The 22,884-nt window shown below is 31.9% G+C and overlaps 1 protein-coding gene across 2 annotated transcripts in view; it reads left to right on the top strand.

Moving 5' to 3' along the window:
* LOC142334249 (uncharacterized) overlaps positions 1 to 22,884 on the top strand; it is a 102,455-nt gene that overhangs the window by 13,009 nt on the left and 66,562 nt on the right. For both annotated transcript variants that reach the window (XM_075382121.1, XM_075382122.1), the window contains exons 3-5: positions 2,397 to 2,536; positions 10,665 to 10,791; positions 17,126 to 17,274. In XM_075382121.1, coding sequence (XP_075238236.1) covers positions 2,397 to 2,536; positions 10,665 to 10,791; positions 17,126 to 17,274 — 416 coding nt within the window. The remainder of the gene's footprint in view (positions 1 to 2,396; positions 2,537 to 10,664; positions 10,792 to 17,125; positions 17,275 to 22,884) is intronic.

The following is a 22,884-nucleotide window of genomic DNA, read 5'->3' on the forward strand; positions in this document are numbered from 1 at the left end:
AGATGTGAGGTGGGAGATCGTTACGGAGGGGCCGTGCAGCTTTCTCCGTAGTGCTATGAGACAAAGCCTCGTTTATAGATGACGTGACGCGATCGACCGTGTCGTCGATGTCCTGCAGTGTGGTCAGGAGTTCTAGATCTACTGGCCTAAACTCCCGTTGGAGAGCTTCATGGAACTTTCTGCCCCTGCTAGACCCAACTTCAATAAGACCGGAGAATGGTTGAGCTGAGGTTCTCGATAGTTTCTATTGCGAACGGTATTTGTACCGCCCTCAAAATCGCGATGTTGAACACGTCAGTTCTCGACCAACCATTTGCACTCACGAAGGTGGCCATTTCAGGGCCTGTGATGACTAGTCTGCGGGCCCTCGCAGACTCGCAGTTCGGCCTGCTATATGCCGAAACCATTCTGTATAATACGCCTAGATGTTGCATATGTATGCAGGTCTGTTCAATGACATTGGTGTGGATCTCGACTCGCATATGCGTGATTCGTCTGTGGACTAAAATAGCGGTTCCACTAGTGACGGGGCTTCCGAAGGGTCATGATTTGTCCGGCTTGAGGTGTGTTTCTGCTAACAGTATCACATCAATTGTAGGTCATCGGCCAGACACGGAACGCGCGTTCACTGCAGCAGTCGCAAAGTTTGCCCAGCCATACCGGGTGAGTAAGGTCATGAGGCATTCAATGAATGACTGTCCTAATTTTGGTTTTGGTCGGTTTTGTGGCTGCGACCTTCTCGGTCACTGAAACCAGTTGGGGGTTTTGTGGTCTGGGAGGAGGTGGCGCCTCTTTTTCCACTGCTGGGATAGCCACGGGCTGAACCTCTTGTGGCTGGGGTTTTGGTATTCCCCTGGCGACCTGCACCCAGCTATGCCCATCAGTGATCACGGGCTTTTGTGGGATGCCCTTCTGTCGTGCCAAGTGCTCCTTGTAATAAGGGCATCCCCCATAATTTGCTGGGTGAGGCCCCTTGCAATTCACACACGATGCAGACTCTTCTTGCGACTTTAGGCAAGATGTCATTTCTTGGTCCCCACCACATTTGACGCATAGCTGTGTCCTGCGGCAATAGTTCAACAAGTTGCCAAACTTTTGGCATTGTGGCATTGAGTGGGGCCTCCTTGTGACATGAATACCATCACAGTTATTTTACAGTAATACATACTGTCCAGGTTGTAAATGCCCCTGGTGGCTGGCGTTCGTTTAAGTTCCACAAGGCACGTAGGGGTTTCCCTACCGTCCCTTGTGTCAGCTTTTTCACTGACGCCACATCATAGCCTAGTGAGGAGAGCTCCTCTCCCACTTCTTCGCAGTGGCCCCAAAGGGGATACCCCGGACCACAACTAATTCTCTCTCCTTAGGGAGCTGGTAAGTGTGGAAGGTGCCCTTTGAGTGCAGAAAGCTCTGCACTTCCCAGAAATTGCCTTTGCTGCTTAATTGCAGCCTTATTGAGAGCTCGGTGCTCTTAGCAACGATTAATCACCATTAGCATTAGCGTAAATTACTAATACAAGGGGGTGGTTAAACCTGGAAAAGTCTCTGACTGTGAATGTCGAAGTAAAATTTAGGTAAAAATGATTTGCGTAATACTAATCACTACTTATCTATAAAATAGTTTGAAAGGAATATAATTACTTTGTCACAAGCCTAAAAATAAAATCTACATATTTAACTAATAGTTAGACACTTATTTAAAATAAAAGTAAACTGTGCTAAAACTTATCTGGTTTGACCAGAAGGTCAAACAAAAGATAACACTATCGCTGGCTGGACTAGGTGTCCTAATGATGGTACGTGTGTGTTGGTGATGACACTGGAAATGTTATTCAGGTATACACACTCAACACAGCACTAGAAAACACGTCATTTCATAACCACTGCTAAACAGAGACTATCAATACAGCTAGTATTAAACATTATATTTCTATTAAAAACTAAAATTCTATATCTACTCACTCCTTAAGCCTATTTTAAATATAAAAATACCAAAATGTTCAGAAAAATATTCTCTTTGCACTAATATTTCTTTTCTTAAAATATTTCTGTAAAGTACTTAATATTCTCACAAACATGAGGATACTAATGTGTCGAGGGTCCAGGGGGCAGAGCAAAGCAAGCTATAATAGATAAATATCAACAATATTTTTTATTCTGTTCTCTGTGGAATTTAAAAAAGTGAAAGTTTTGATGTAGTCATTTTGTCATTTGTTGTAGAAAGATATATGCTGGTGTGTTTGAAAATGAAGTTTACATTAATATATAAGTTTTTCATGGTTGTAAGCTTATGTTACAGGTTTATATACTATACATGCTTTAAAGAAGCACAAAAATATTTAATTTTAAGTATATTTTGAATTAATTTGTTTGATGAGGTTGTCTTTATATTATATTAGGTAACCCTACAGAACCTTAATGAAGATAATAGCACTTTTGTAAATGGGATTGCAGTTGGCGAAAATTCTTATCACCTAAAACATAAGGATATTGTTACCGTTGCAGATAGAAGTTTTCGCTGGGAATATCCAGAATCAAGGTAAGTTATAAATCTGTGTTCAAATAGAATGTTTAATGATTAATTCTGAGCAGTGTTTTTGAGAAGAAGCTGTTAATTTTATATCATCATTATTTCGTTACCTTGTTACTTTTGGATGTGTATTTTGTAAATCTTAATAAGTTGGTGGGAAGTTTCATATTCTAGTATTGTCTAGAATTTTTGGAATAAGCATTGATGGGAACTTCATATTACCATTGCTTGGTGTGAACAAATCTCAGTAAATAGTCAGTCTGTTAAATTTGTCATTAGTTATATAAAATTAACAATATAACAAACTGAAAGTTAAATTAAATGTGGATTTTATCAGTCAATTGACTTATTTGATGGTATATGGCAATCCTTTCTGTTATGTTAGTCTAGGCTTCCTTTACCTTTTTATTCTTTCTTTCATCTTGTGTTACCAGTTTAAGTGGGTGTGATATATGCTCATCCACAATTTTGACCTTTGTTCAAGATTCTGTGTGAAGCTTTTCTAGTTTGTTGCAAAACAATTATTTTCTACTTGATCAATCTTTGTGACAAAACATTCTGTTGTTCAAAGCTTCTATTCCTATGTGGTTTTTGAATTGTCCAGATATGGTTCTCATAGAAAACTTTACTCCTTACAATTAATTTTTTAAATTTTGCTAACAGCATGTAAGCCTATAATGGATACTAGCAGCATTATTTTCTACAAGTAAAAAGTTGTGTAGATGTTATTTAATCTCAAGACTTAAGCTGTACATCCTTAATAAATTCAAAGGATCATTCATAATAAAATAACAGCTTCATGAGCAATTTCTCCTCTTCCTAGTTGTGATTACATCTCTAATGAATTACTTTGAATGAATACTTGAATTAATTTTAGATAGGTTTATCTGTAAAAATCAGAAAATTTCAGTTCCTTCAGAATATTTATTGAAATCTTTTTTTGAAGAGGTTAAGATATTCACTATATTGTATAGAAAAACGTTTAAACACAGGATGTTAAAAAATATGATGTGGGCACCACATGACTTCCTTGTACCTTATTAAATTTCATTTACACATTCTTTTAAAATGAAAAGTACATAAAAACTTCAAAAAAAGTTCATTAAACATTAAAAACTTCTGATTTTTTTTTAATGAATTATTCATCTTAATAATTTTTTTGCAGAGGTTAATTATTAATAAATCAATATATTTAAAGTAAAAAAAAAAAGTTGAAGTGGGATTCAAACTGATGTACCTTTCCCTAAGATCCAATTATTTTATTAATTAAAATTTTATTTGGCTATAACTTTAGAATCAGTGAAAATAAGTACACTTACGATATATTGTTGAAAAGCTCTCAATAAGGGCTATTTCTGCAGTTAAGAAAAAATCCAAATTTTGGGGGATTGTGAGCTTTTTTGGACACTTTTGGTTCAGCAGATTGCAATCAAAAGGGTAGGTGCACAACTAGATGTTACAACAGTCGTAAATCCAAAATTTCAACATTCTACAGCTAATTGTTTTTGATTTATGCGAGATACATACATATGTACGTACAAATGTCATGCCGAAACTAGTCAAAATGAATTCAGGGATGGTAAAAATCAATATTTCTGTTGAAATCTGAAAATTGAAATTTTTTGTGATCAAATACTTCTTTTACTTTGTACAAGGAAGTAAAAAACTGTTATTTCAAAATTCAATGGTTTTTTATTTTACATTGATATTTATATTATACATACATACTTTGAAAGCAAATTGGGGAGATTTTATTAGTTATGATTTAAAAATTGCATGCTGGAAAGCCTCCCATTCTTATGGATGCTTTCTTGCAGGTGATGCATAAAATTTTCCATATGAAGATTATCAAGTATTATATTGTTAATTTCATGAGAAATTTTTTCTTTCAGTTCATTTAACATGTGAAATATAGTAGAAAAAATCTAATTAAGGTATCCCCCAAGAAAAGAGTCATTGCTTGTGAGATCTAGAGAGCAGCTGGTCATTTATCACTGAAACAAGAAATAAGAACCTGGTAACAGGTTGCAAAAATAAACAAGCTCTGTCAAGCAGTATGGCTTGCAGTGCCATCTTGTAACAATCATAGCTGTTGGCAATTCTCCATTTTTCAAATTTATATTTTATAATCTCTTAACATCTCACAGAAATGTTTAATTGTATTACTTACTTACTGCTTGCTCATCATTGTCTTTAAAGAAATATGACCCTAAAATTTTGAATGCTGAATTTGTGACCTTGGATGAATGGAATGATTTAATTGAGTTTGCTGTGGTTTGTTTGTATCCCAGAATCAATAGTTTTATTAATTCATGTCCTTAATGATGAAAATGAGCTTAATCACCATGAACATTTTTTTTAGAAATATTCAGAATCACAATTTTTAATTTAAAAAAATTACAGACCATTATTTTTATCCTGATTACTCCAATTTTTGTATGGGTGTATTTAAAATTGTGTAACAAACGTATGTTGAACTCTAGGCTCTGATATTTTAAGAACCTGAGCTCGTTTTAACTGAGTGTCTAGCACTCTTAATTAAGTGATTATTGCATTTGAACTGTGTTTTGAGGAGTTCTCATATTTCGTGATCTTTGTAGTGATTTGTCATCTCATATTGAACCTGATGAACAACACCTTTTCTATAAACGAATTGAGTTACTACTATGTACACTATGACTATTAAAATACACTCTAAATTGCCTTAGTGTTTTTATTGATTACCATTTTATAGAAAACTCGACAACAAGCAACACTGATTCATGCTCCACCAATCCATCTCAGTAACTATAATATGGATATAAATAACTCCTCCCATGTCTGTGCTCTCATCCACATTACTTTATACAGTTGACCAACCTTAGTAAAATTACACCTGAAAGAATTTTTTGACTGACTATTTATAGCTTATAATTTTTTCTGATGGCATAATCATACTGAAAAACTACTATAATATTTCCAGGTCTTTTTTGTATAATAAAAGATGGCAGAGAGGGCCATGTATAAACAGATTCCTAATAGTTCCATATGTTAGATTAGTTAAATATTTGTGTGCCGTATATGCTCTCTGTGATTGTAAAAGGTTTTTTATTTTTGATATCAACATTATGTTATGTCCAAAAGAACAATACCCTTCATATAACCTCCATTACTTTGCTTGCCATAGCTGTCTCTATTCAAAAAATTTGCACAAATAACAGTCAAATTTTGCTTTCACATCATCAACCATTTGTGATTTGTTGCTATAGACTTGTGACTTAACATAACCCCAGAGAAAAAAGTCTTAAGGGAGTCAAATGACATGATCTTAATCCAATTGACATTACCATTTTGTGAAATTATTGAATCACCAAAATTTTAACGCAATAACTGAGTTATTTTAGCAGCTGTATGGTATGTTTCACCATCCTGCTGAAAATACATCTCATTCAAATCCAAATTTTCCAAATTTGCAAACAAGAAATCACAAATCATAGCTTGATAGCATTCACTATTTATTATTACAGCATCATCTTGATCATTTTTGAAAAAAAATGCCCTAGTGACTATTTCATAATCTAGTGATTTATGAACCAGTAGGTGGGTTATGACCAGTTCATAATTCACCTAACAAACGTTGAATTTCTTTTTATGTAATGGTCACTGTTGAATCATTTGTGGATTGGAATCGTCCCAAATATGACATTATGCTTGTTTAAAAAGACACCAAACTAAAATTGAGATTCATCTGAAAAGATGATTTTTTGATGAAAATTTTGATCCACTTTGAGCTAGAGTCCAGTCAGCAAACTGTTGACATAATGAATGGTTTTCGAGCTTTAATTTTTTATTTAATTGAGCCTAAATCACGATTGTAATGGATGTAGACCAAAACCTTTATGAAAATTTGACTATGTTATTAAAGAAATTTTAATTTTCATGAATACTTGCACCTACAGCAGCAATAGTCTCTTGACTCCTTGCATTTCTTTTGTGAACTGGTGTTTCAACTCGTGTAGAAAAAATTCTCTCTTAAGTTTTTTAACCGAACAGTGAATTGTACTTTTGTTTGGTGATTATGCACACCATAAATATCGCAAAGTGCACAATACATAGCTGTAACCAATTCCATATTTTGATAATAAATTTTTATTATTTGTAAATGTTACTATAATACTAAACAATACTATACTAACAATATATATAAATGTATATAAAAAAATTGTTTATCTCCAATTATTTTGCAATGATTTCATATTTGTTTTATATTAAAAAAAGTTGTATCATTTAGTTACAATATTGGTAGAGGAATAAAATATTTGATATTCAATATATAGGAAGGAAGTATTTAACAGTATATTTTTTTTGTCTTTGAGAAAATTAAGTAGGAAGAAGATATATATCTACTTTTGTGATTTGAACAATGTCTTTTTGAAGAACTATAATTAAATAAATTGATTTTTGATTTTAATTGATTTTATTTGATTAATAAATTGATTTTTTTATGTTGTCAGTTAATGGCAAACTCTCGTCGAAACCTTAACAATTTTGTTGTTTTTGGAGTTTGGATATCATTTGTTTTTTTGCGTTCTGTTCATTTGTTAAATTGAAACTGTTTTTATTTTTATATTTATAAAAATTCTGGTATCTTGTGTATTTGCTTATAACTTTTCATCGATTGTATTCACGTATCTAATAAAAAATCAGATTTGTTCTAAAATTAAATCATAAACGTTTTTGGAATTTCATGGCCAACTGTTTTTTGCAATGTTTCATTAGCTTCAGTTTTTTCCAATTGTGATCATGCTAGTATAATGCCTTTTCACTGACTGCCCGTGATGAAATATTGCACTTATAACTATATATTTTTTCCCAAATAGTTTACAAGCATCATTAGACACTTATTTTATTCCTTTAGTTTTAGTTTTTTGCATAAACATACTGTGTCGTTTTCAAATAATTTTATTTGAATATCAACAGTTTTCCTAAAAAATGAATTTCCATTCTATGTATGAAATCTGTTTCCACATTCTGCACATCTACCTTTGACATGAGTTTTTTTAACTAAAATTATAAATTAAATCTTGGAGAATTAAACTGTTATTTTTCTTTAAACTATCCGTTTTAATATCTATGTGTAAAACTAAATTATTTTCTTTGTGTTCTGAAGCATACTTACATTTATCATTTGCACAAATAATCATGTATTGGATAGTGTGTTCTATAAATGTTCTTGAAAGGTTCAACTTTGTCAATTAAATATGTGAAAAATTCAACAGCATCTTGTCGTTGAATATTGAAAGTCTCTTGTACAAATTTTTTTATTTCTATCATTTCAACGTTTGCTCTATTTATATAATTTTTAAGTTGCTTATGTAATATATGATTTTACAGTAATTTCAGGATCTCATTCTTTAGTAATGAACAATTAAACAAACATTGAATAACTGAATTAGCATAACACGAAACTGAATCACCATTAGAGATAATCTGTGCAATTCTTTTGCGTGGTTTGTATTACTTGCATCGTTCGATTCTTGGAACTCATTGATGTGTTTAGGCATAACCCAGATATTATCATTGACTTTTTTAAATTAATTTTTCCCTTTCCAAGAACTAGAAGATCAGACCTATGTTTACTTTTTAATCTGTTTTATTCATGTATTGCTTCAGAACTGGTCTTGATCGTGGTGGATCAAATGCAATCTCTCAGTAGATGTTCTTGAGAAAGCGACATATGCTTGACCGACTGTAAAAATATTACCAGCATCTACAAAGGCATTTTTTATACTCATTCCTTGTGATTTATGTATGGTGATAGCATGGCGTAAACACATGAAATTGTTCTGTGTTAGTTAATGCTCTAAGAGCAAAATTCTATAGCTGACTACACAATGAAGTTGAATTTTTAAATATTGTCGAAATGATCTTGGGCAATATTGCTGTTCTCTCCTTTTCTTTCATATTTTGTAATGTATCTATTGATATTTTGGTTTTTATCACCACAGAATTGAATATCTATATTTCCTTCCCATGCAAATAATATTGATGGAATATAATCATTAATGTATTCTTCACTTTCATTTCGTGGTAAACATATAACGTACTTGTTTTCAAGGGTTTCCTGCTCGCAGTGGAAGACACAACAACCCTCAAATCAAGACTATCAGTCTGAGGTCATGGAAAACCAAATCTGCAAACCTTGATGAAACCTCTTGTCGTTTTTTTTTATTATGTTGGCAATAAGAATTGTGATGTCTTTGATGAGTATTATCATGTCAGTAAAAAGTTGGTGAAAGAGATTTATCTAGAATATTGCATGTAACAACATATTTCTGTATAAATTCAGCAACTTCTTTATTCATAGATTCCCCTATGATAGGAGCATTTTCCACCCACAACAGTAATTGAAAATGTTATGTTTCTCTACTTTGATATTCCTGCCACCAAAAGTAGTGCATGATTTTAACTAAAGGATTATCTTCCAAACAAATGAAGTTGTGTAGCATGAAATTGAATGTCGATAAATCTTGAAACTGATATTGGATCAGCTGCAATTATATGTGCAATTATTATATCCATGCGAGAATAAAATGTCAGATGCACAAAATGCCAAATGCATTTAAAAAAAGGTTAAAATTATATTATTTGCTAGAATGTATTTCATTTTATAATTAATAATGTTATTTTAAGAATGTGTTTTAGTTTAGTCTTATATCACTAAATTGATTTTTAAAATTATAATCAAGTTTTTACTTGAAAGAAATATGAATTGGATATGTACTTATGTGCAATATCAACCTAATAAAGACCTAATTAAAAAACATTAAATATTTACTCATTGTTAAAATTTACTTATTTATTCAAAGATAAAAACTTCAAATAGTAGGTTATGTTACAATGAAGCTATTAAAAGTATTGTTTTGTGTTAATATTGTTAAGAATGAGAACATGAGAATTATAATTCAAATTACCTATAAAATTAATAATATGTAGCTGATGGTCAAGTCTAAAAGATTTTACCAAATGCACAGAAAACAATTTAACCTAAGTTAAAGAGAAGTTTCAACTCAAGTAGAACAGCAAGAATACTCAATCTGAAATTATGTGATTTATATATCAAGTGTAGTCAATAACTAGTCATCTGTTAATAATAAGATTCTTCTTATTTTTATGAAAAAAACAACTTCAAAATTCTCATCAAATAAAGCATTCGATCTTCATGAATGAAAATCTTTATTTTTTTTTTGTTAAAATATGTTTTTTCATGGAATTAATTATATCAAGTTTTTTGTATGCTGCCTAGTACTATCAAGTGCTGCTATCTAGCGATGCGATTCATAAATGGGTTAGGAGAAAATATCAGGGTCAGAACAAAAATTTCACATTTTCAAATTAAAAAAAGTATAATTACAAAGATTATCATATATTTATAATATAAAAAAACAATCTATATTCATTAAGAATGTCTATTTCTGTGATGCTAAGTAGCTTTATTTCATCAAAATTATTTTTTTTATATTTTTAACAATTTAAAAAATTTTTAAATGTCGATTTGGAGTTGGTCAGAGTAAAAGTCTTCTGTGTTTCTGCTGTTGGACAAACTCTCACCAGCGTCATTCTACCAAACGACTTGATTTGATGTGATCACAGGTGATTTGATGATTTATGTATAGTAGTTTTGTTAGATGTGGGTTTCCTACATACTGAAGTTACACATTGATTATTTCTGTTATTAATTTCAATATTAACGTCAAAATTTATTTTTTTATTATCAATTTCATAGGTAAATTTCAATCCATTATAGTAGGAACTTAATTTGTTCAAAGTAATTAAATGCTCATTACATATGACTGGATTATAAACTAAAAAAATATTGTCAACATATCTAGTTGATAATAAAATATTACAAGTTTCATAGCACTACATGTTTTGCAGATAATATGAATAAGTGATCTTTTGTAAGATTTTGGCTTTGATTTGATAAAATATGATCATGCATAATGCCTTAAATGTTGCACTACATTATTGAATACTTACACAGACAAAAAATGTATTCAGTTGAGAAAAATGTTCTCTTTTATTAAATGAAAAAAAAAAAAAATTAGATGGCTGTTTTATTTAGATTTATGAGGTTTTTTGTATTTTTTTTTTTCAGTAAACAAATGGTTTTAGAGATAATGGATGTATCATCTTCAGCTTCTAGAAAAAGAAAGTATGAGTGTCTGTTACCAGATCGGTTGGTTGCTGTAGTCTCTCCACAGCCTCATGGATCTAATTATAATGTTAGTATGCACAATTATATTTGGACAGCTCAAGACTTGTATTAATAGAGAGATATGACTATAAAATAATATTTGTTATAATTTTGAAATATAAAATTCTAAAATTTCTTATAAATCTTTTGTTTCTGTCTGATTTTGTTATAAGTTGTGTAAAATTGGTTGAATTTGCTTTCTACTATTTGATGCAGTAGCTCTTAATAATACTTAATTGTGCTAAGTGCTTGGTACAAAAGTGGTTGTTAGTTGTAATTCATATTAGTTTTTTTTTACTTACTGTTTTATTTATTTATTAATATTTACTACTGCATAAGAAAGCTACCTATTGTAATGGGTACCATCGACTTCCAGAAAATTTTGCCATATCTTCGCATGTCACATCCCCCAGACCCCAAAACCACCTTCAGTCCAAAAGTTTATTTACACATTTATATATTTTTTTTCCACTTTCTTGTGGACACGATAACTGCCGTAATTTTGTGCCAGTCACTCTCATGTTGATATATAAAATATAACACCCCAAAATCTCAGTCAAGTTAATGGGAAAAATCAGACCATGGGGGTGGAATGGAGGCTTTTTAAAAAAATATATATATTTATTATCGCTATAACTTTTTTATTAAGTAAAATATCGAATTTGTTTAAAGTTCCTACTATTTGGATAATGGCCAAAAACTTAAGTAAGTAAAGTTTTTTTTTATATTACCAACCATTGGCCCAGGGGGTAGATAAATGGGGTTTAGAAGACAAAAAAATCATACCTCCCTTAATATGTACAATATAAAATCAATCTAAAGTGTTTGTTAGTCTTCTAAACATTACCTAAAACTTTTGTCTATAACAATTTTTGATATGACCAACCCTTATGGCAAGGGATGACCAAAATGTTGCTGGAATTTTAAGAAGATGGGGCTTGTTTTATGCTAAACATGTGAAACTTTTTTCACATGCAACCATTGTCGTATTGAGTAAATTTGAAGTTTTTCTTAACTTAAAGGTGGAAATCTTTTTTATCCCCTACGTAGCAGTGGTGAAATCTACCTCTGCCTTCCGGCATGCTGAAAGGGATTTTTTTTTACTTAAACACCTAATGTTAATATACAGGGTCATTCATGGGAACTGGATGTTTTTGAAGTGGGTTGTACTCGGGCGTTCGTGGTGGGAGGGGCACGTGGCTGGTGTCTGACGTTTCCTTTGTTCATAGCATTTACATTTTAGTCGTTGAGATGGAGCCATGGACGTTAGACCAACGCCTGTACGCGTATGACAGTTTTGTGCGAATTGACGAATCCGTAACTGCTGTTCAGCGAGATTTCCGCCGTCAGTTTAATATCCATCGTAATGCAAGTGTCCCTTCTCGTAACACAATATTGCGATGGGTAAACAACCTTCGAACAAGTGGTTCAATATTGAAGAAAAAACCACCGGGTCCCCCGACGAACTGCTAGCACTCCAGAGAACATTGAACGAGTAAGGGAGTCCCATCCGCGAGTTACGAAACCAGGGAATCGATTTTCAAAATGTGTTATTCCAGCAGGATGGAGCTACAGTGCACTCAGCGAGGGCAACGATGGCTGTTCTTCGTAACTTGTTTCCGGGACGGATCTTTCCAGATTCGGTGACATTCCTTGGCCCCCTCGGTCCCCCGACTTGAGTAGTTGTGATTTTTTTTATGTGGGGGTTTCTGAAATTGCGTGTGTACGGCAATAAACCGCGTACATTGGAGGACCTAAAGATCGCAATTCGTCATCACATCACCCAGATTGTTGTAGACATGCTGCAAAGAATTGAGGCCAGTTACCGTGAAAGGCTACAACAATGTATTGGCCAAAATGGACATCACTTACCGGACATAATTTTTCGTTCATGAGTAAGTAACAAATGCTTTGATTTAACAAGCGTTTCAGTACCAATAAAACTTTTTTAAACTAAATATTCAATTTTTTATGATTATTTTAAAAACATCCGGTTCCCGTGAATGACCCTGTATAATTATTTAAAAGTGAATATTGGAATTATTTATTAAAACATAATCTAGCTAAGTATTAATTAGATCCTGAATGCTTATTTAGGGTTTAAAAATAAATGTGTATATAGTTTCTAGCATTAAAAATTGAATACTTTGTAGAAAGGCAATAAAATATTTATTGTTTAAATTAAATCTGGTTTTAATCATACAGAAAATTCTAGAAAATATTAAATTCAGGAATTCTACTTGGAAAAGTTAAAAACAATGCAACATTTATGGGCAATGATGTTACTAGTTAACAGTTTAATTATTGTTACTACATTTAGGGGGGGAAAAAAGACATTTTTGATAATATAGATTTATAAGAAAAGGATAGTTTTATAAGAAAAATCATTCCATTTTTTTTATGAACTTAATATAACCTTTTAAACCCTGATTTTTTAAATATATATTTAGTTATAAATATAATTTTCATTCTTTTATTCATAATAAAAACATCATGAAGCAAAACTATTCAAGCCTGTATGATTTTTCTCATTTCTTTCCGTATTGTTTTTAAAATGAAATCATTGTAACCACAACATACTAACCAGTATGAATCAGTTTATATTAAGGATTTATATAACACGTCATTAAGTAATTCATTATTGTACTCTTTGATTAATCCTTGCAGTCAAGTTTTATTGCTGTATACCTTTTGACTTGCTTATATATTTTTAATTAAGCAAAGTGATACGAACGCACTATAAAACTTTAAAGTGGGTGCACAAATGTGAAATTTTGCAACTGTTACAAAAGGGTGAATGTGCAGTCAAGTTTTTGTTATTGTTAGAATATCATAAATGATATCAAGAAAAATTGAAGATTTGATATTGGTGGAGATGATAATAAAAGAAAAATGATAACATCTACTCATGCGCTACATAAAAGCAATGATCTTCGGGTTTTTACAGCAACACAGTTTAGGTTTTCAATTAAGTGGCCCTAATTAAAAAAAAGCTCGTCAGTTGGATTTACAACTAGAAGGTGATAATGGTTTTAAAGCCGGCAGTCAAGGCTGGTTAGACAAATTCAAAGCGCAACACAATGTGTCAGTTTGATATCAAAGGCAGAAAATTAAGCATATACAGTGATTTGTTGTTCAACACTAAGAAATTCACAGACAAAATTTCTAATCATGGCTTAACCTGTGACCAAGTGTACACTTGCGATGAGACTGGATAAAATTGAAAGACATTACCCTGACTTTTATGTCTAAAGGTTTAAAGTAAAAAAAAGAACGAATTACCATTGTGTGCATTAATGCCAGTGAACATCATAGATTATCTTTGGCCGTTACTGGTATATCTAAAAAGCTGAGGGCATATAAAAATTTGAATATAGATATGTTACAGGAAAAATATATTTTTCAGAGGAGTGCATGGATGACCCAAGAAATTTTTAAAATATAGTTTTATGAGTGCTTCGTTCATTGAGTTATAAGTCATCTAAACAATAAAAACTGTAAATGACTTATATAATAACTCATCTAAATTATAAAAATTTACCCAAAAAATAACCTGCTGGTGCTAGATAATGCTCCAGCTCATCCACTTGCAAGATCTTAAAACATCTGAAGGTACTATTATAGCACCTATGTTGGATATCAAATATAGATAGGTTTATGTGCTGACAGATCTAAGTGTAATTGAAAGTTTAATGTGATACTATGGAAGAATATTTCTGCAAAATATGGAATTTTGTGAAAGTGAGATGCAAGTTGAAAAATGTTGGAAGAATTATGAATTAAAGATGCTATATTTAATATTTGCAAGGCATGTCGTAACTCACTATCCACAACAAATATTGATATCATATTGGAACAAATTATAGCCTGTGTTACCAGGAACTGTCAGTAGCATTTCTGTTGAAATGGTAAACAACAATTTCATATTAGAATTCAAAGAAATATGCCAGAATATAACTGGGATGGAAAACGTATCTGGCCAAGATTCCAACTACATACTCAAACATTTCCTGTAAACGAGCACATTTTTTCCTGAGCCAATATCAGATTACAGTTTGTTTTGTCATCAAACCTTAGGGCTCTTTCTAAGAACTGAAATCGCTTTCGGGACATAGTACAATTAAAAATTTTCACACCGGTACCCTCTTTGTTCCCGAGTTTTTCAGTTTGCAAGTATGAAGATTTTAATACCTGTGCATAGTAAAGTAACCCAAAGAGGGCTTTATTCCTCAGTCCGTTTGTATCCCTTTCCTGTACATAGTTTCCTTTTATAGAATCAGTGTATATATTTGAATAATCTACTATTTTTTTTAATATCAGTAAAAAAATACTGCCATGCTTCCAGTGGAGTATTAGCTTGTCTTGCCATGCCCTTACAGTCAGGCAGGTAAAAAACTATTTTGTTGCCTGGTGCGCACTGATTGTGTAGGTTTATCTTTTTTCCATTTGGTCTGTTCCTTTCCAATATAATATCCTCGATAGTCTAAAGGAATTTCATCTTCGAAAGTGCTATTGTCAGCAGAGTCATCATTCTGTATTTCTTCCTCCAAACTCTGTTTCATATCCATATTTAAGATCGTCAACTTCTTGTTCTTCAGGATCAGCATCACTACCAATATCACTTATCTCCTCTGGAAAATTATCCTCTTAAAATTCATCCTTTTTCAAACACCGAAGAATTGATTGTTCATCCATGTTATGAAAATGTGAATGTATTCAGTGAATAATACGCAATAATTAATTTAAAGAAATATGTAGTCATAAAATATGCATAAGAAATAAATGTTTATTTTGTAACTATTTAGTTACTAAAACAAAGTTAAAAGGAAAAAATATAACAATGTGCAAGATTTTCAATAGAGTAAAAACAGTCACTGTGAGTCATGGTGACCTGCACGGGTTTCTCTTTGATCAACACTCTACTCAAACTAAATGAACAAGTTTGTGTTGTGTGGATTGGGAGGAGGGAGGAAGATATAAGGCATGGCCTAAAAGAGCCTCCTACAATGTAGTTGAACAGAAAAAACAATAGTGATGTGGGTCACAGCGACCTCTCCCAGGTTAACTCTGTTAAAAGAAAGGGATTCATGTTTTTTTTTATAAAAGGTTTGTTTTTTTAAAGTAGGGCGTTTTATTTTTAAAAGCTGTAATTGATAAAATACATCAAAATATTATATTAAAATAACTAACTGCTATACATTTTTCATGTCGTTATACTAGCTTTATTGTTCAGTCCTCAAAAAAAATTCCTTACTAGTGATTAAATTAATTATTACTTATCAAAATTCAGAAAGCTTATTTGATACGAGGTGAGAATGGATTGTGGATCAGCAACTGTGTTCTTTCTATCTATGATATTACATTGCAGTACATTATACTTTCCATTGTACTGTTAGCAGTGCCAATATGGCTCCAGACACCCCAGGTAAGCTACTGCACATCTGTGTGTTTTGGTTTTCTAATCTTCGAAGGATTTTATAATTACTTTGTCTTTCAATTTTTTATTATTTTCAAACCTCTGCTATACAAGTCACTGTTTTAAGTAGAGAAAAAGGTATAATCACTAGGTGTGAGACTGTACAGTGGTTCTTTGAAGATTTCCTAACAAAGTTGTTTTAATTATTAAACTGTGTATGTTCACTTATCATTCAGAAAAAATCCCATTAGACAGATTCCTAATTTTTGTTCTAAATCAATGTTTTTTTTAGAGAACCATTTTATTCATTTTTTTACATTTTTTTCTTTCATGATCAAGGAACTCAATAAGCAAATATCTCTTTGTTGTTTCAAAAAACATTGGCCATAAGTTTCCAGTCAGAATGTTCTTTCTTAAACTTCTTGGATCATGGAGATGAATGCTGTCTTGTTTCAATATATTGTTCATTATCCAGATCTCATCTCTAGCGCCAATGTAGTTACGTAGTTCACCCTTTTTTTTATTACATTTGTAAATCACTAAATGCAGAATGTTTAGAAATTTATTTGACATTGTAAAACTGAAAATGTCTTTTTTTTATGATCACATATTACTAACTGTAACACTCGTTATCATGAATGTTCATTCTGCTTTCTATTTGATTCTAAATTATTCCATTTTTTATTTTCACCTTCATACATAATAGATTTATAAACATGACAAATTTATTTATACATTTCAGCAGCAGATTTTTTTTTTTGTGTGTGGGAATTACTGCTAGAATTTATTACAACAAATATATTGTGTCCAGGCAATGATGACACAGAAGCGTTTATCACCCCCCACTGCCCCTTCCAAAAAAATATGCAGGATGAGCATTCAGGTAAAAAGTTATATGATTTGATGACATGAAAAAAGTATGTATTTAATATTTTTTTATTCATAGGAACAGATGACCAAACGACGTAGAACAGTGATTGGATCAGAAGATTTACAGAATTCATTTTCTTTGCCTGCAGTCACAAAAAAGTCAAGTAAAGTGTTTGCAAACAAACGTCCCAGTTTTCCAGCTACTGTTTTGCATTCAGTTAACAGGTATGTATGTGGGTCCATATTTTTTTAAATTATTTTTTTTTTTTACTAAATGATCTGTTAGTTCATGTATATTCTCATGAAAACTTGGTTTCAATCACTGTTTAACTTTGTATTATTTGTTGCATTGATATATCAGTTTGTAAAATTTTGATTCTGTCAGTTATCTTCTGCTAGGTATGTTTAGCATTAATCCTCAAGTGGGTGTGCCTGGGAATTGAATTCCATTGAACGAAAATTATGTTTAATGTTGATATTACTATATATACCTTTGCGGCATCAAATTTAACCTTCCCCAAAGCCATTTTTTTATGCCAGTTGGAGTTAGAAGTTAATGTATAATGTTATGTTATTGCTATAAGTGATATTTTGGTGTGAAGTTGTTGTTTTGGGTTACTTTTTACCCTGTTGCGCTCATCCAAGTAAGTATAACTGATTACAGATTACCAAATATTTTTTATTGCTTTTGGTTTCTTCTTGGAGTTGTTATTTTTATTTAATATTATTTGTAAAATAATTTATAATCTAAGTTTGTATTATGATTTTTCCTACATGGAGTTGGGTGACAATTTTTTTCTTATCTAGCTCAAGATTTTTGAGAAACCATGTATGAAAAGATTTGTGAGAAAATCTTTTAGTGTGAGAATTGGGTAAAAAGGATAACCAATTGAAATGATTTTTCATATGTAGAAGAGGAATTATCTACTCTAATCATGAAACTTGTTCAGAAATGGAATATGATCCTGGTTATGAGTAGATGATTTGGATATAGAACGATAGTTTCTTTAAGTCTGTTTAATTTTTACTCTAAAACAAAAGCTATAAATGTTATTAAAATATCTCCAGGGCCCAATGGATCTGCAAGATATGTAAAAAATAAAAAAAGAAGTTTTCCAACAGTAATTCTGTTGATGCGATCCTTGAAATAGTAAAATACACAAATGAGTATATTGAATGAAAAAAAAACTAGAAATAAAATACAGTTGTGACAAGTACACTTGTCTGACTTCTTGACCCAAAATTTATTCATTAGTCAACATGTTATGTTTGACAGGTTCAAGAAACGAGAATCATACTAATGTTTTAGAACATTGTTAAAATATGGAACTGGTAATCAACTATGAAGAGCATATATGAGTTACAAGGAATTTCGACCTAAATGTTTTGACAGCAAAATAATGAGGGAGGAAAGACAAAAGACTGACACAACTGGCTGCTGTTTGATCATTTGTAGCTGCTTTACAAAATAATTATCTTTGTTTTTACAACATAGGGAAATTTGCAACAAAACATAAAAAACTGGAACATTTTAGAGAACAATGCCACTTCATTGTTTACATGAAGGATAAACCAGTGAAATATGAAATCAAGTTATAGGCAGTGTGCAGTTACAAAATGTTTTATATCTCCCAATTTGAGGTTATTGCAGGAAACAGCCTCCCGGACTTAATGATGTGTCTAACAAACCTTTTGACATAATACACTGGTTAGTTTCTGATATAGAGGGAAGTAACAGAAATGACACACTTGATAATTATTATATTAGCTATTCACTAATATATATCATTGTTAGAGAAGAAAATAACATGTATTGAAGCATTTTTTTGAAAGAGCAAGAAAGTAATTCCATCTAAATCTTTTCCAAACAAAAATTGAAAAGTAGAATCCCTTATATTTGGATTCCAAGATTACATGAGACATCTTATGTACCCAAAATAAATAGGAAAAACACAACAGGAAAAACCACTTACCAACAATTATCAGTAGTAATATACATTCTAGCGCTTTCATAAAGTTATTTTCATCTTCAGGAACATATAGTAGTTAGTTATGTATGTTATTACAAAAAATTGAAATAAATTTAATTATTTTTTGCTTCTTCTGAGATGTCCTATAAATAATTTATATAAAAATAAATTCTGATGTACAATATTATTTTAAATGAATATTATGTACTCAAAAATAGTTTTTCTGCGTAAACTTAACTTATCGTCAATTATTTATGATGTCTATATCTAGACAAAAAAGTTAATGTTGTGTTTTTGCAACTTCAGTAGCAATGAATATTCATAAGGAAAGCAATGAGCCACCAGCAGTATAGAGATATAAAAAGAAATTAACATTTGGCTGACAAATGTAAATGATATGTTAAACACTACAAACAAGTTTTCTAAAGTACAGCCTTATGCTAATCTTCTGAATAAACACTTCGGCAAATACAGTGTTTTTGTTCACCACTTTTCAATTGATTAGCAGATGATACCATACTTTGGTTGATATTCTAGTAAAATATTTATGAAAGTAAAAAATAACATTCTACGAGTCGGAGCGTGGAATGTTAGAAGCTTAAAAAAGGTTGGTAGGCTAGAGAATTTAAAAAGGGAAATGGATAGGGTAAACGTGGATATAGTAGGAATTAGTGAGGTTCGGTGGGAAGAGGAAGGCGACTTTTGGTCGGGTGACTTTAGAGTAATTAACTCAGCGTCAAATAATGGGCAGGCAGGAGTAGGTTTCGTGATGAACAAGAAAATAGGGAGGAGAGTGGAGTATTTCAAGACGCATAGCGATAGAGTCATTGTAATAAGGATAAATTCAAAACCTAAACCGACAACGATTGTTAACGTCTATATGCCTACAAGCGCCCATGATGATGATGAGGTAGAATGTGTATACGAAGAGATTGATGAAGCAATTAAACACGTAAAAGGAGATGAAAATTTAATAATAGTTGGAGATTGGAATGCAAGCATTGGAAAAGGCAAGGAAGGAAATATAGTGGGTGAATACGGGCTGGGCAAAAGGAATGAAAGAGGGGACCGACTTATAGAGTTTTGCACGAAGTATAATTTAGTAATTGCCAACACCCAATTTAAAAATCATAATAGAAGAATATACACTTGGAAAAAGCCAGGCGATACTGCAAGGTATCAGATAGATTATATCATGGTTAAGCAAAGATTTAGAAATCAACTCGTGGACTGCAAAACTTACCCTGGAGCAGACATTGATAGCGACCATAATTTGGTGATAATGAAATGTAGATTGGGGTTTAAAAACCTGAAGAAAAGGTGTCAGATGAATCGGTGGAATTTAGAGAAGCTTGAGGAAGAGGAGGTAAAGAAGATTTTTGAGGAGGACATCGCAAGAGGTCTGAGTAAAAAAGATAAGATAGAAAATGTAGAAGAAGAATGGGAGAATATTAAAAAGGAAATTCATAAATCAGCAGAAGCAAACTTAGGCGGAATAAAGAGAACTGGTAGAAAACCTTGGGTTTCAGACGATATATTGCAGCTGATGGATGAACGTAGAAAATATAAGAATGCTAGTGATGAAGAAAGTAAAAGGAACTATCGGCAATTAAGAAATGCTATAAACAGGAAGTGCAAACTGGCGAAAGAAGAGTGGATTAAAGAAAAGTGTTCAGAAGTGGAAAGAGAAATGAACATTGGTAAAATAGATGGAACATACAGGAAAGTTAAGGAAAATTTTGGGGTACATAAATTAAAATCTAATAATGTGTTAAACAAAGATGGTACACCTATATATAATACGAAAGGTAAAGTCGATAGATGGGTGGAATATATTGAAGAGTTATACGGAGGAAATGAATTAGAAAATGGTTTTATAGAGGAAGAAGAGGAAGTTGAGGAGGGTGAAATGGGAGAAACAATACTGAGATCTGAATTTAAGAGAGCATTAAAAGATTTAAATGGCAGAAAGGCTCCTGGAATAGACGGAATACCTGTAGAATTACTGCGCAGTGCAGGGGAGGAGGCGATTGATAGATTATACAAACTGGTGTGTAATATTTATGAAAAAGGGGAATTTCCGTCAGACTTCAAAAAAAGTGTTATAGTAATGATACCAAAGAAATCAGGGGCAGATAAATGTGAAGAATACAGAACAATTAGTTTAACTAGTCATGCATCAAAAATCTTAACTAGAATTCTATACAGAAGAATTGAGAGGAGAGTGGAGGAAGTGTTAGGAGAAGACCAATTTGGTTTCAGGAAAAGTATAGGGACAAGGGAAGCAATTTTAGGCCTCAGATTAATAGTAGAAGGAAGATTAAAGAAAAACAAACCAACATACTTGGCGTTTATAGACCTAGAAAAGGCATTCGATAACGTAGACTGGAATAAAATGTTCAGCATTTTAAAAAAATTAGGGTTCAAATACAGAGATAGAAGAACAATTGCTAACATGTACAGGAACCAAACAGCAACAGTAGCAATTGAAGAACATAAGAAAGAAGCCATAATAAGAAAGGGAGTCCGACAAGGATGTTCTCTATCTCCGTTACTTTTTAATCTTTACATGGAACTAGCAGTTAATGATGTTAAAGAACAATTTAGATTCGGAGTAACAGTACAAGGTGAAAAGATAAAGATGCTACGATTTGCTGATGATATAGTAATTCTAGCCGAGAATAAAAAGGATTTAGAAGAAACAATGAACGGCATAGATGAAGTCCTACGCAAGAACTATCGCATGAAAATAAACAAGAACAAAACAAAAGTAATGAAATGTAGTAGAAATAACAAAGATGGACCACTGAATGTGAAAATAGGAGGAGAAAAGATTATGGAGGTAGAAGAATTTTGTTATTTGGGAAGTAGAATTACTAAAGATGGACGAAGCAGGAGCGATATAAAATGCCGAATAGCACAAGCTAAACGAGCCTTCAGTAAGAAATATAAGTTGTTTACATCAAAAATTAATTTAAATGTCAGGAAAAGATTTTTGAAAGTGTATGTTTGGAGTGTCGCTTTATATGGAAGTGAAACTTGGACAATCGGAGTATCTGAGAAGAAAAGGTTAGAAGCTTTTGAAATGTGGTGCTATAGGAGAATGTTAAAAATCAGATGGGTGGATAAAGTGACAAATGAGGAGGTATTGCGGCAAATAGATGAAGAAAGAAGCATTTGGAAAAATATAGTTAAAAGAAGAGACAGACTTATAGGCCACATACTAAGGCATCCTGGAATAGTCGCTTTAATTTTGGAAGGACAGGTAGAAGGGAAAAATTGTGTAGGCAGGCCACGTTTGGAATATGTAAAACAAATTGTTAGGGATGTAGGATGTAGAGGGTATACTGAAATTAAACGACTAGCACTAGATAGGGAATCTTGGAGAGCTGCATCAAACCAGTCAAATGACTGAAGACAAAAAAAAAAATTTATGAAAGGAAAACCTGTGTGCTTTTGGGTATAAGGTATGGTATTTATGTTCTTCTCAAGGATACCTTTTCAATTTTTCTCTTTAACAAGGAAAAGAAGTAGAAGTAGATTCTATATTTTGATGAGATGCTTCAGTTCAAAATTTATTCCACATTGTTGATAATCCTGGAAAGCAGGATTTATTTTAATTGATTTTTTAGTTTGTATAAATTGTTAGGTTTACTGAAACAATTGATTAGGTCAACTGGAACAATTGATTAAAATAGAATTCAAAACCTTTGGGAGATTCTCGTTCTCTCTATAAGGAACATCATGGAACGTACAATTATTATTTGATATCACCAGTTCAATTTTTATTACAAAATGGAGCCACAACTCATGTTGCTCTAATTACAAATTTTCAGTCCATTGAATGTCAAAAAGTATTCTAAGA

The sequence above is a fragment of the Lycorma delicatula genome, chromosome 1 (assembly GCF_047948215.1).
Source record: "Lycorma delicatula isolate Av1 chromosome 1, ASM4794821v1, whole genome shotgun sequence".
Classification (NCBI taxonomy): Eukaryota; Metazoa; Arthropoda; class Insecta; order Hemiptera; family Fulgoridae; genus Lycorma; species Lycorma delicatula.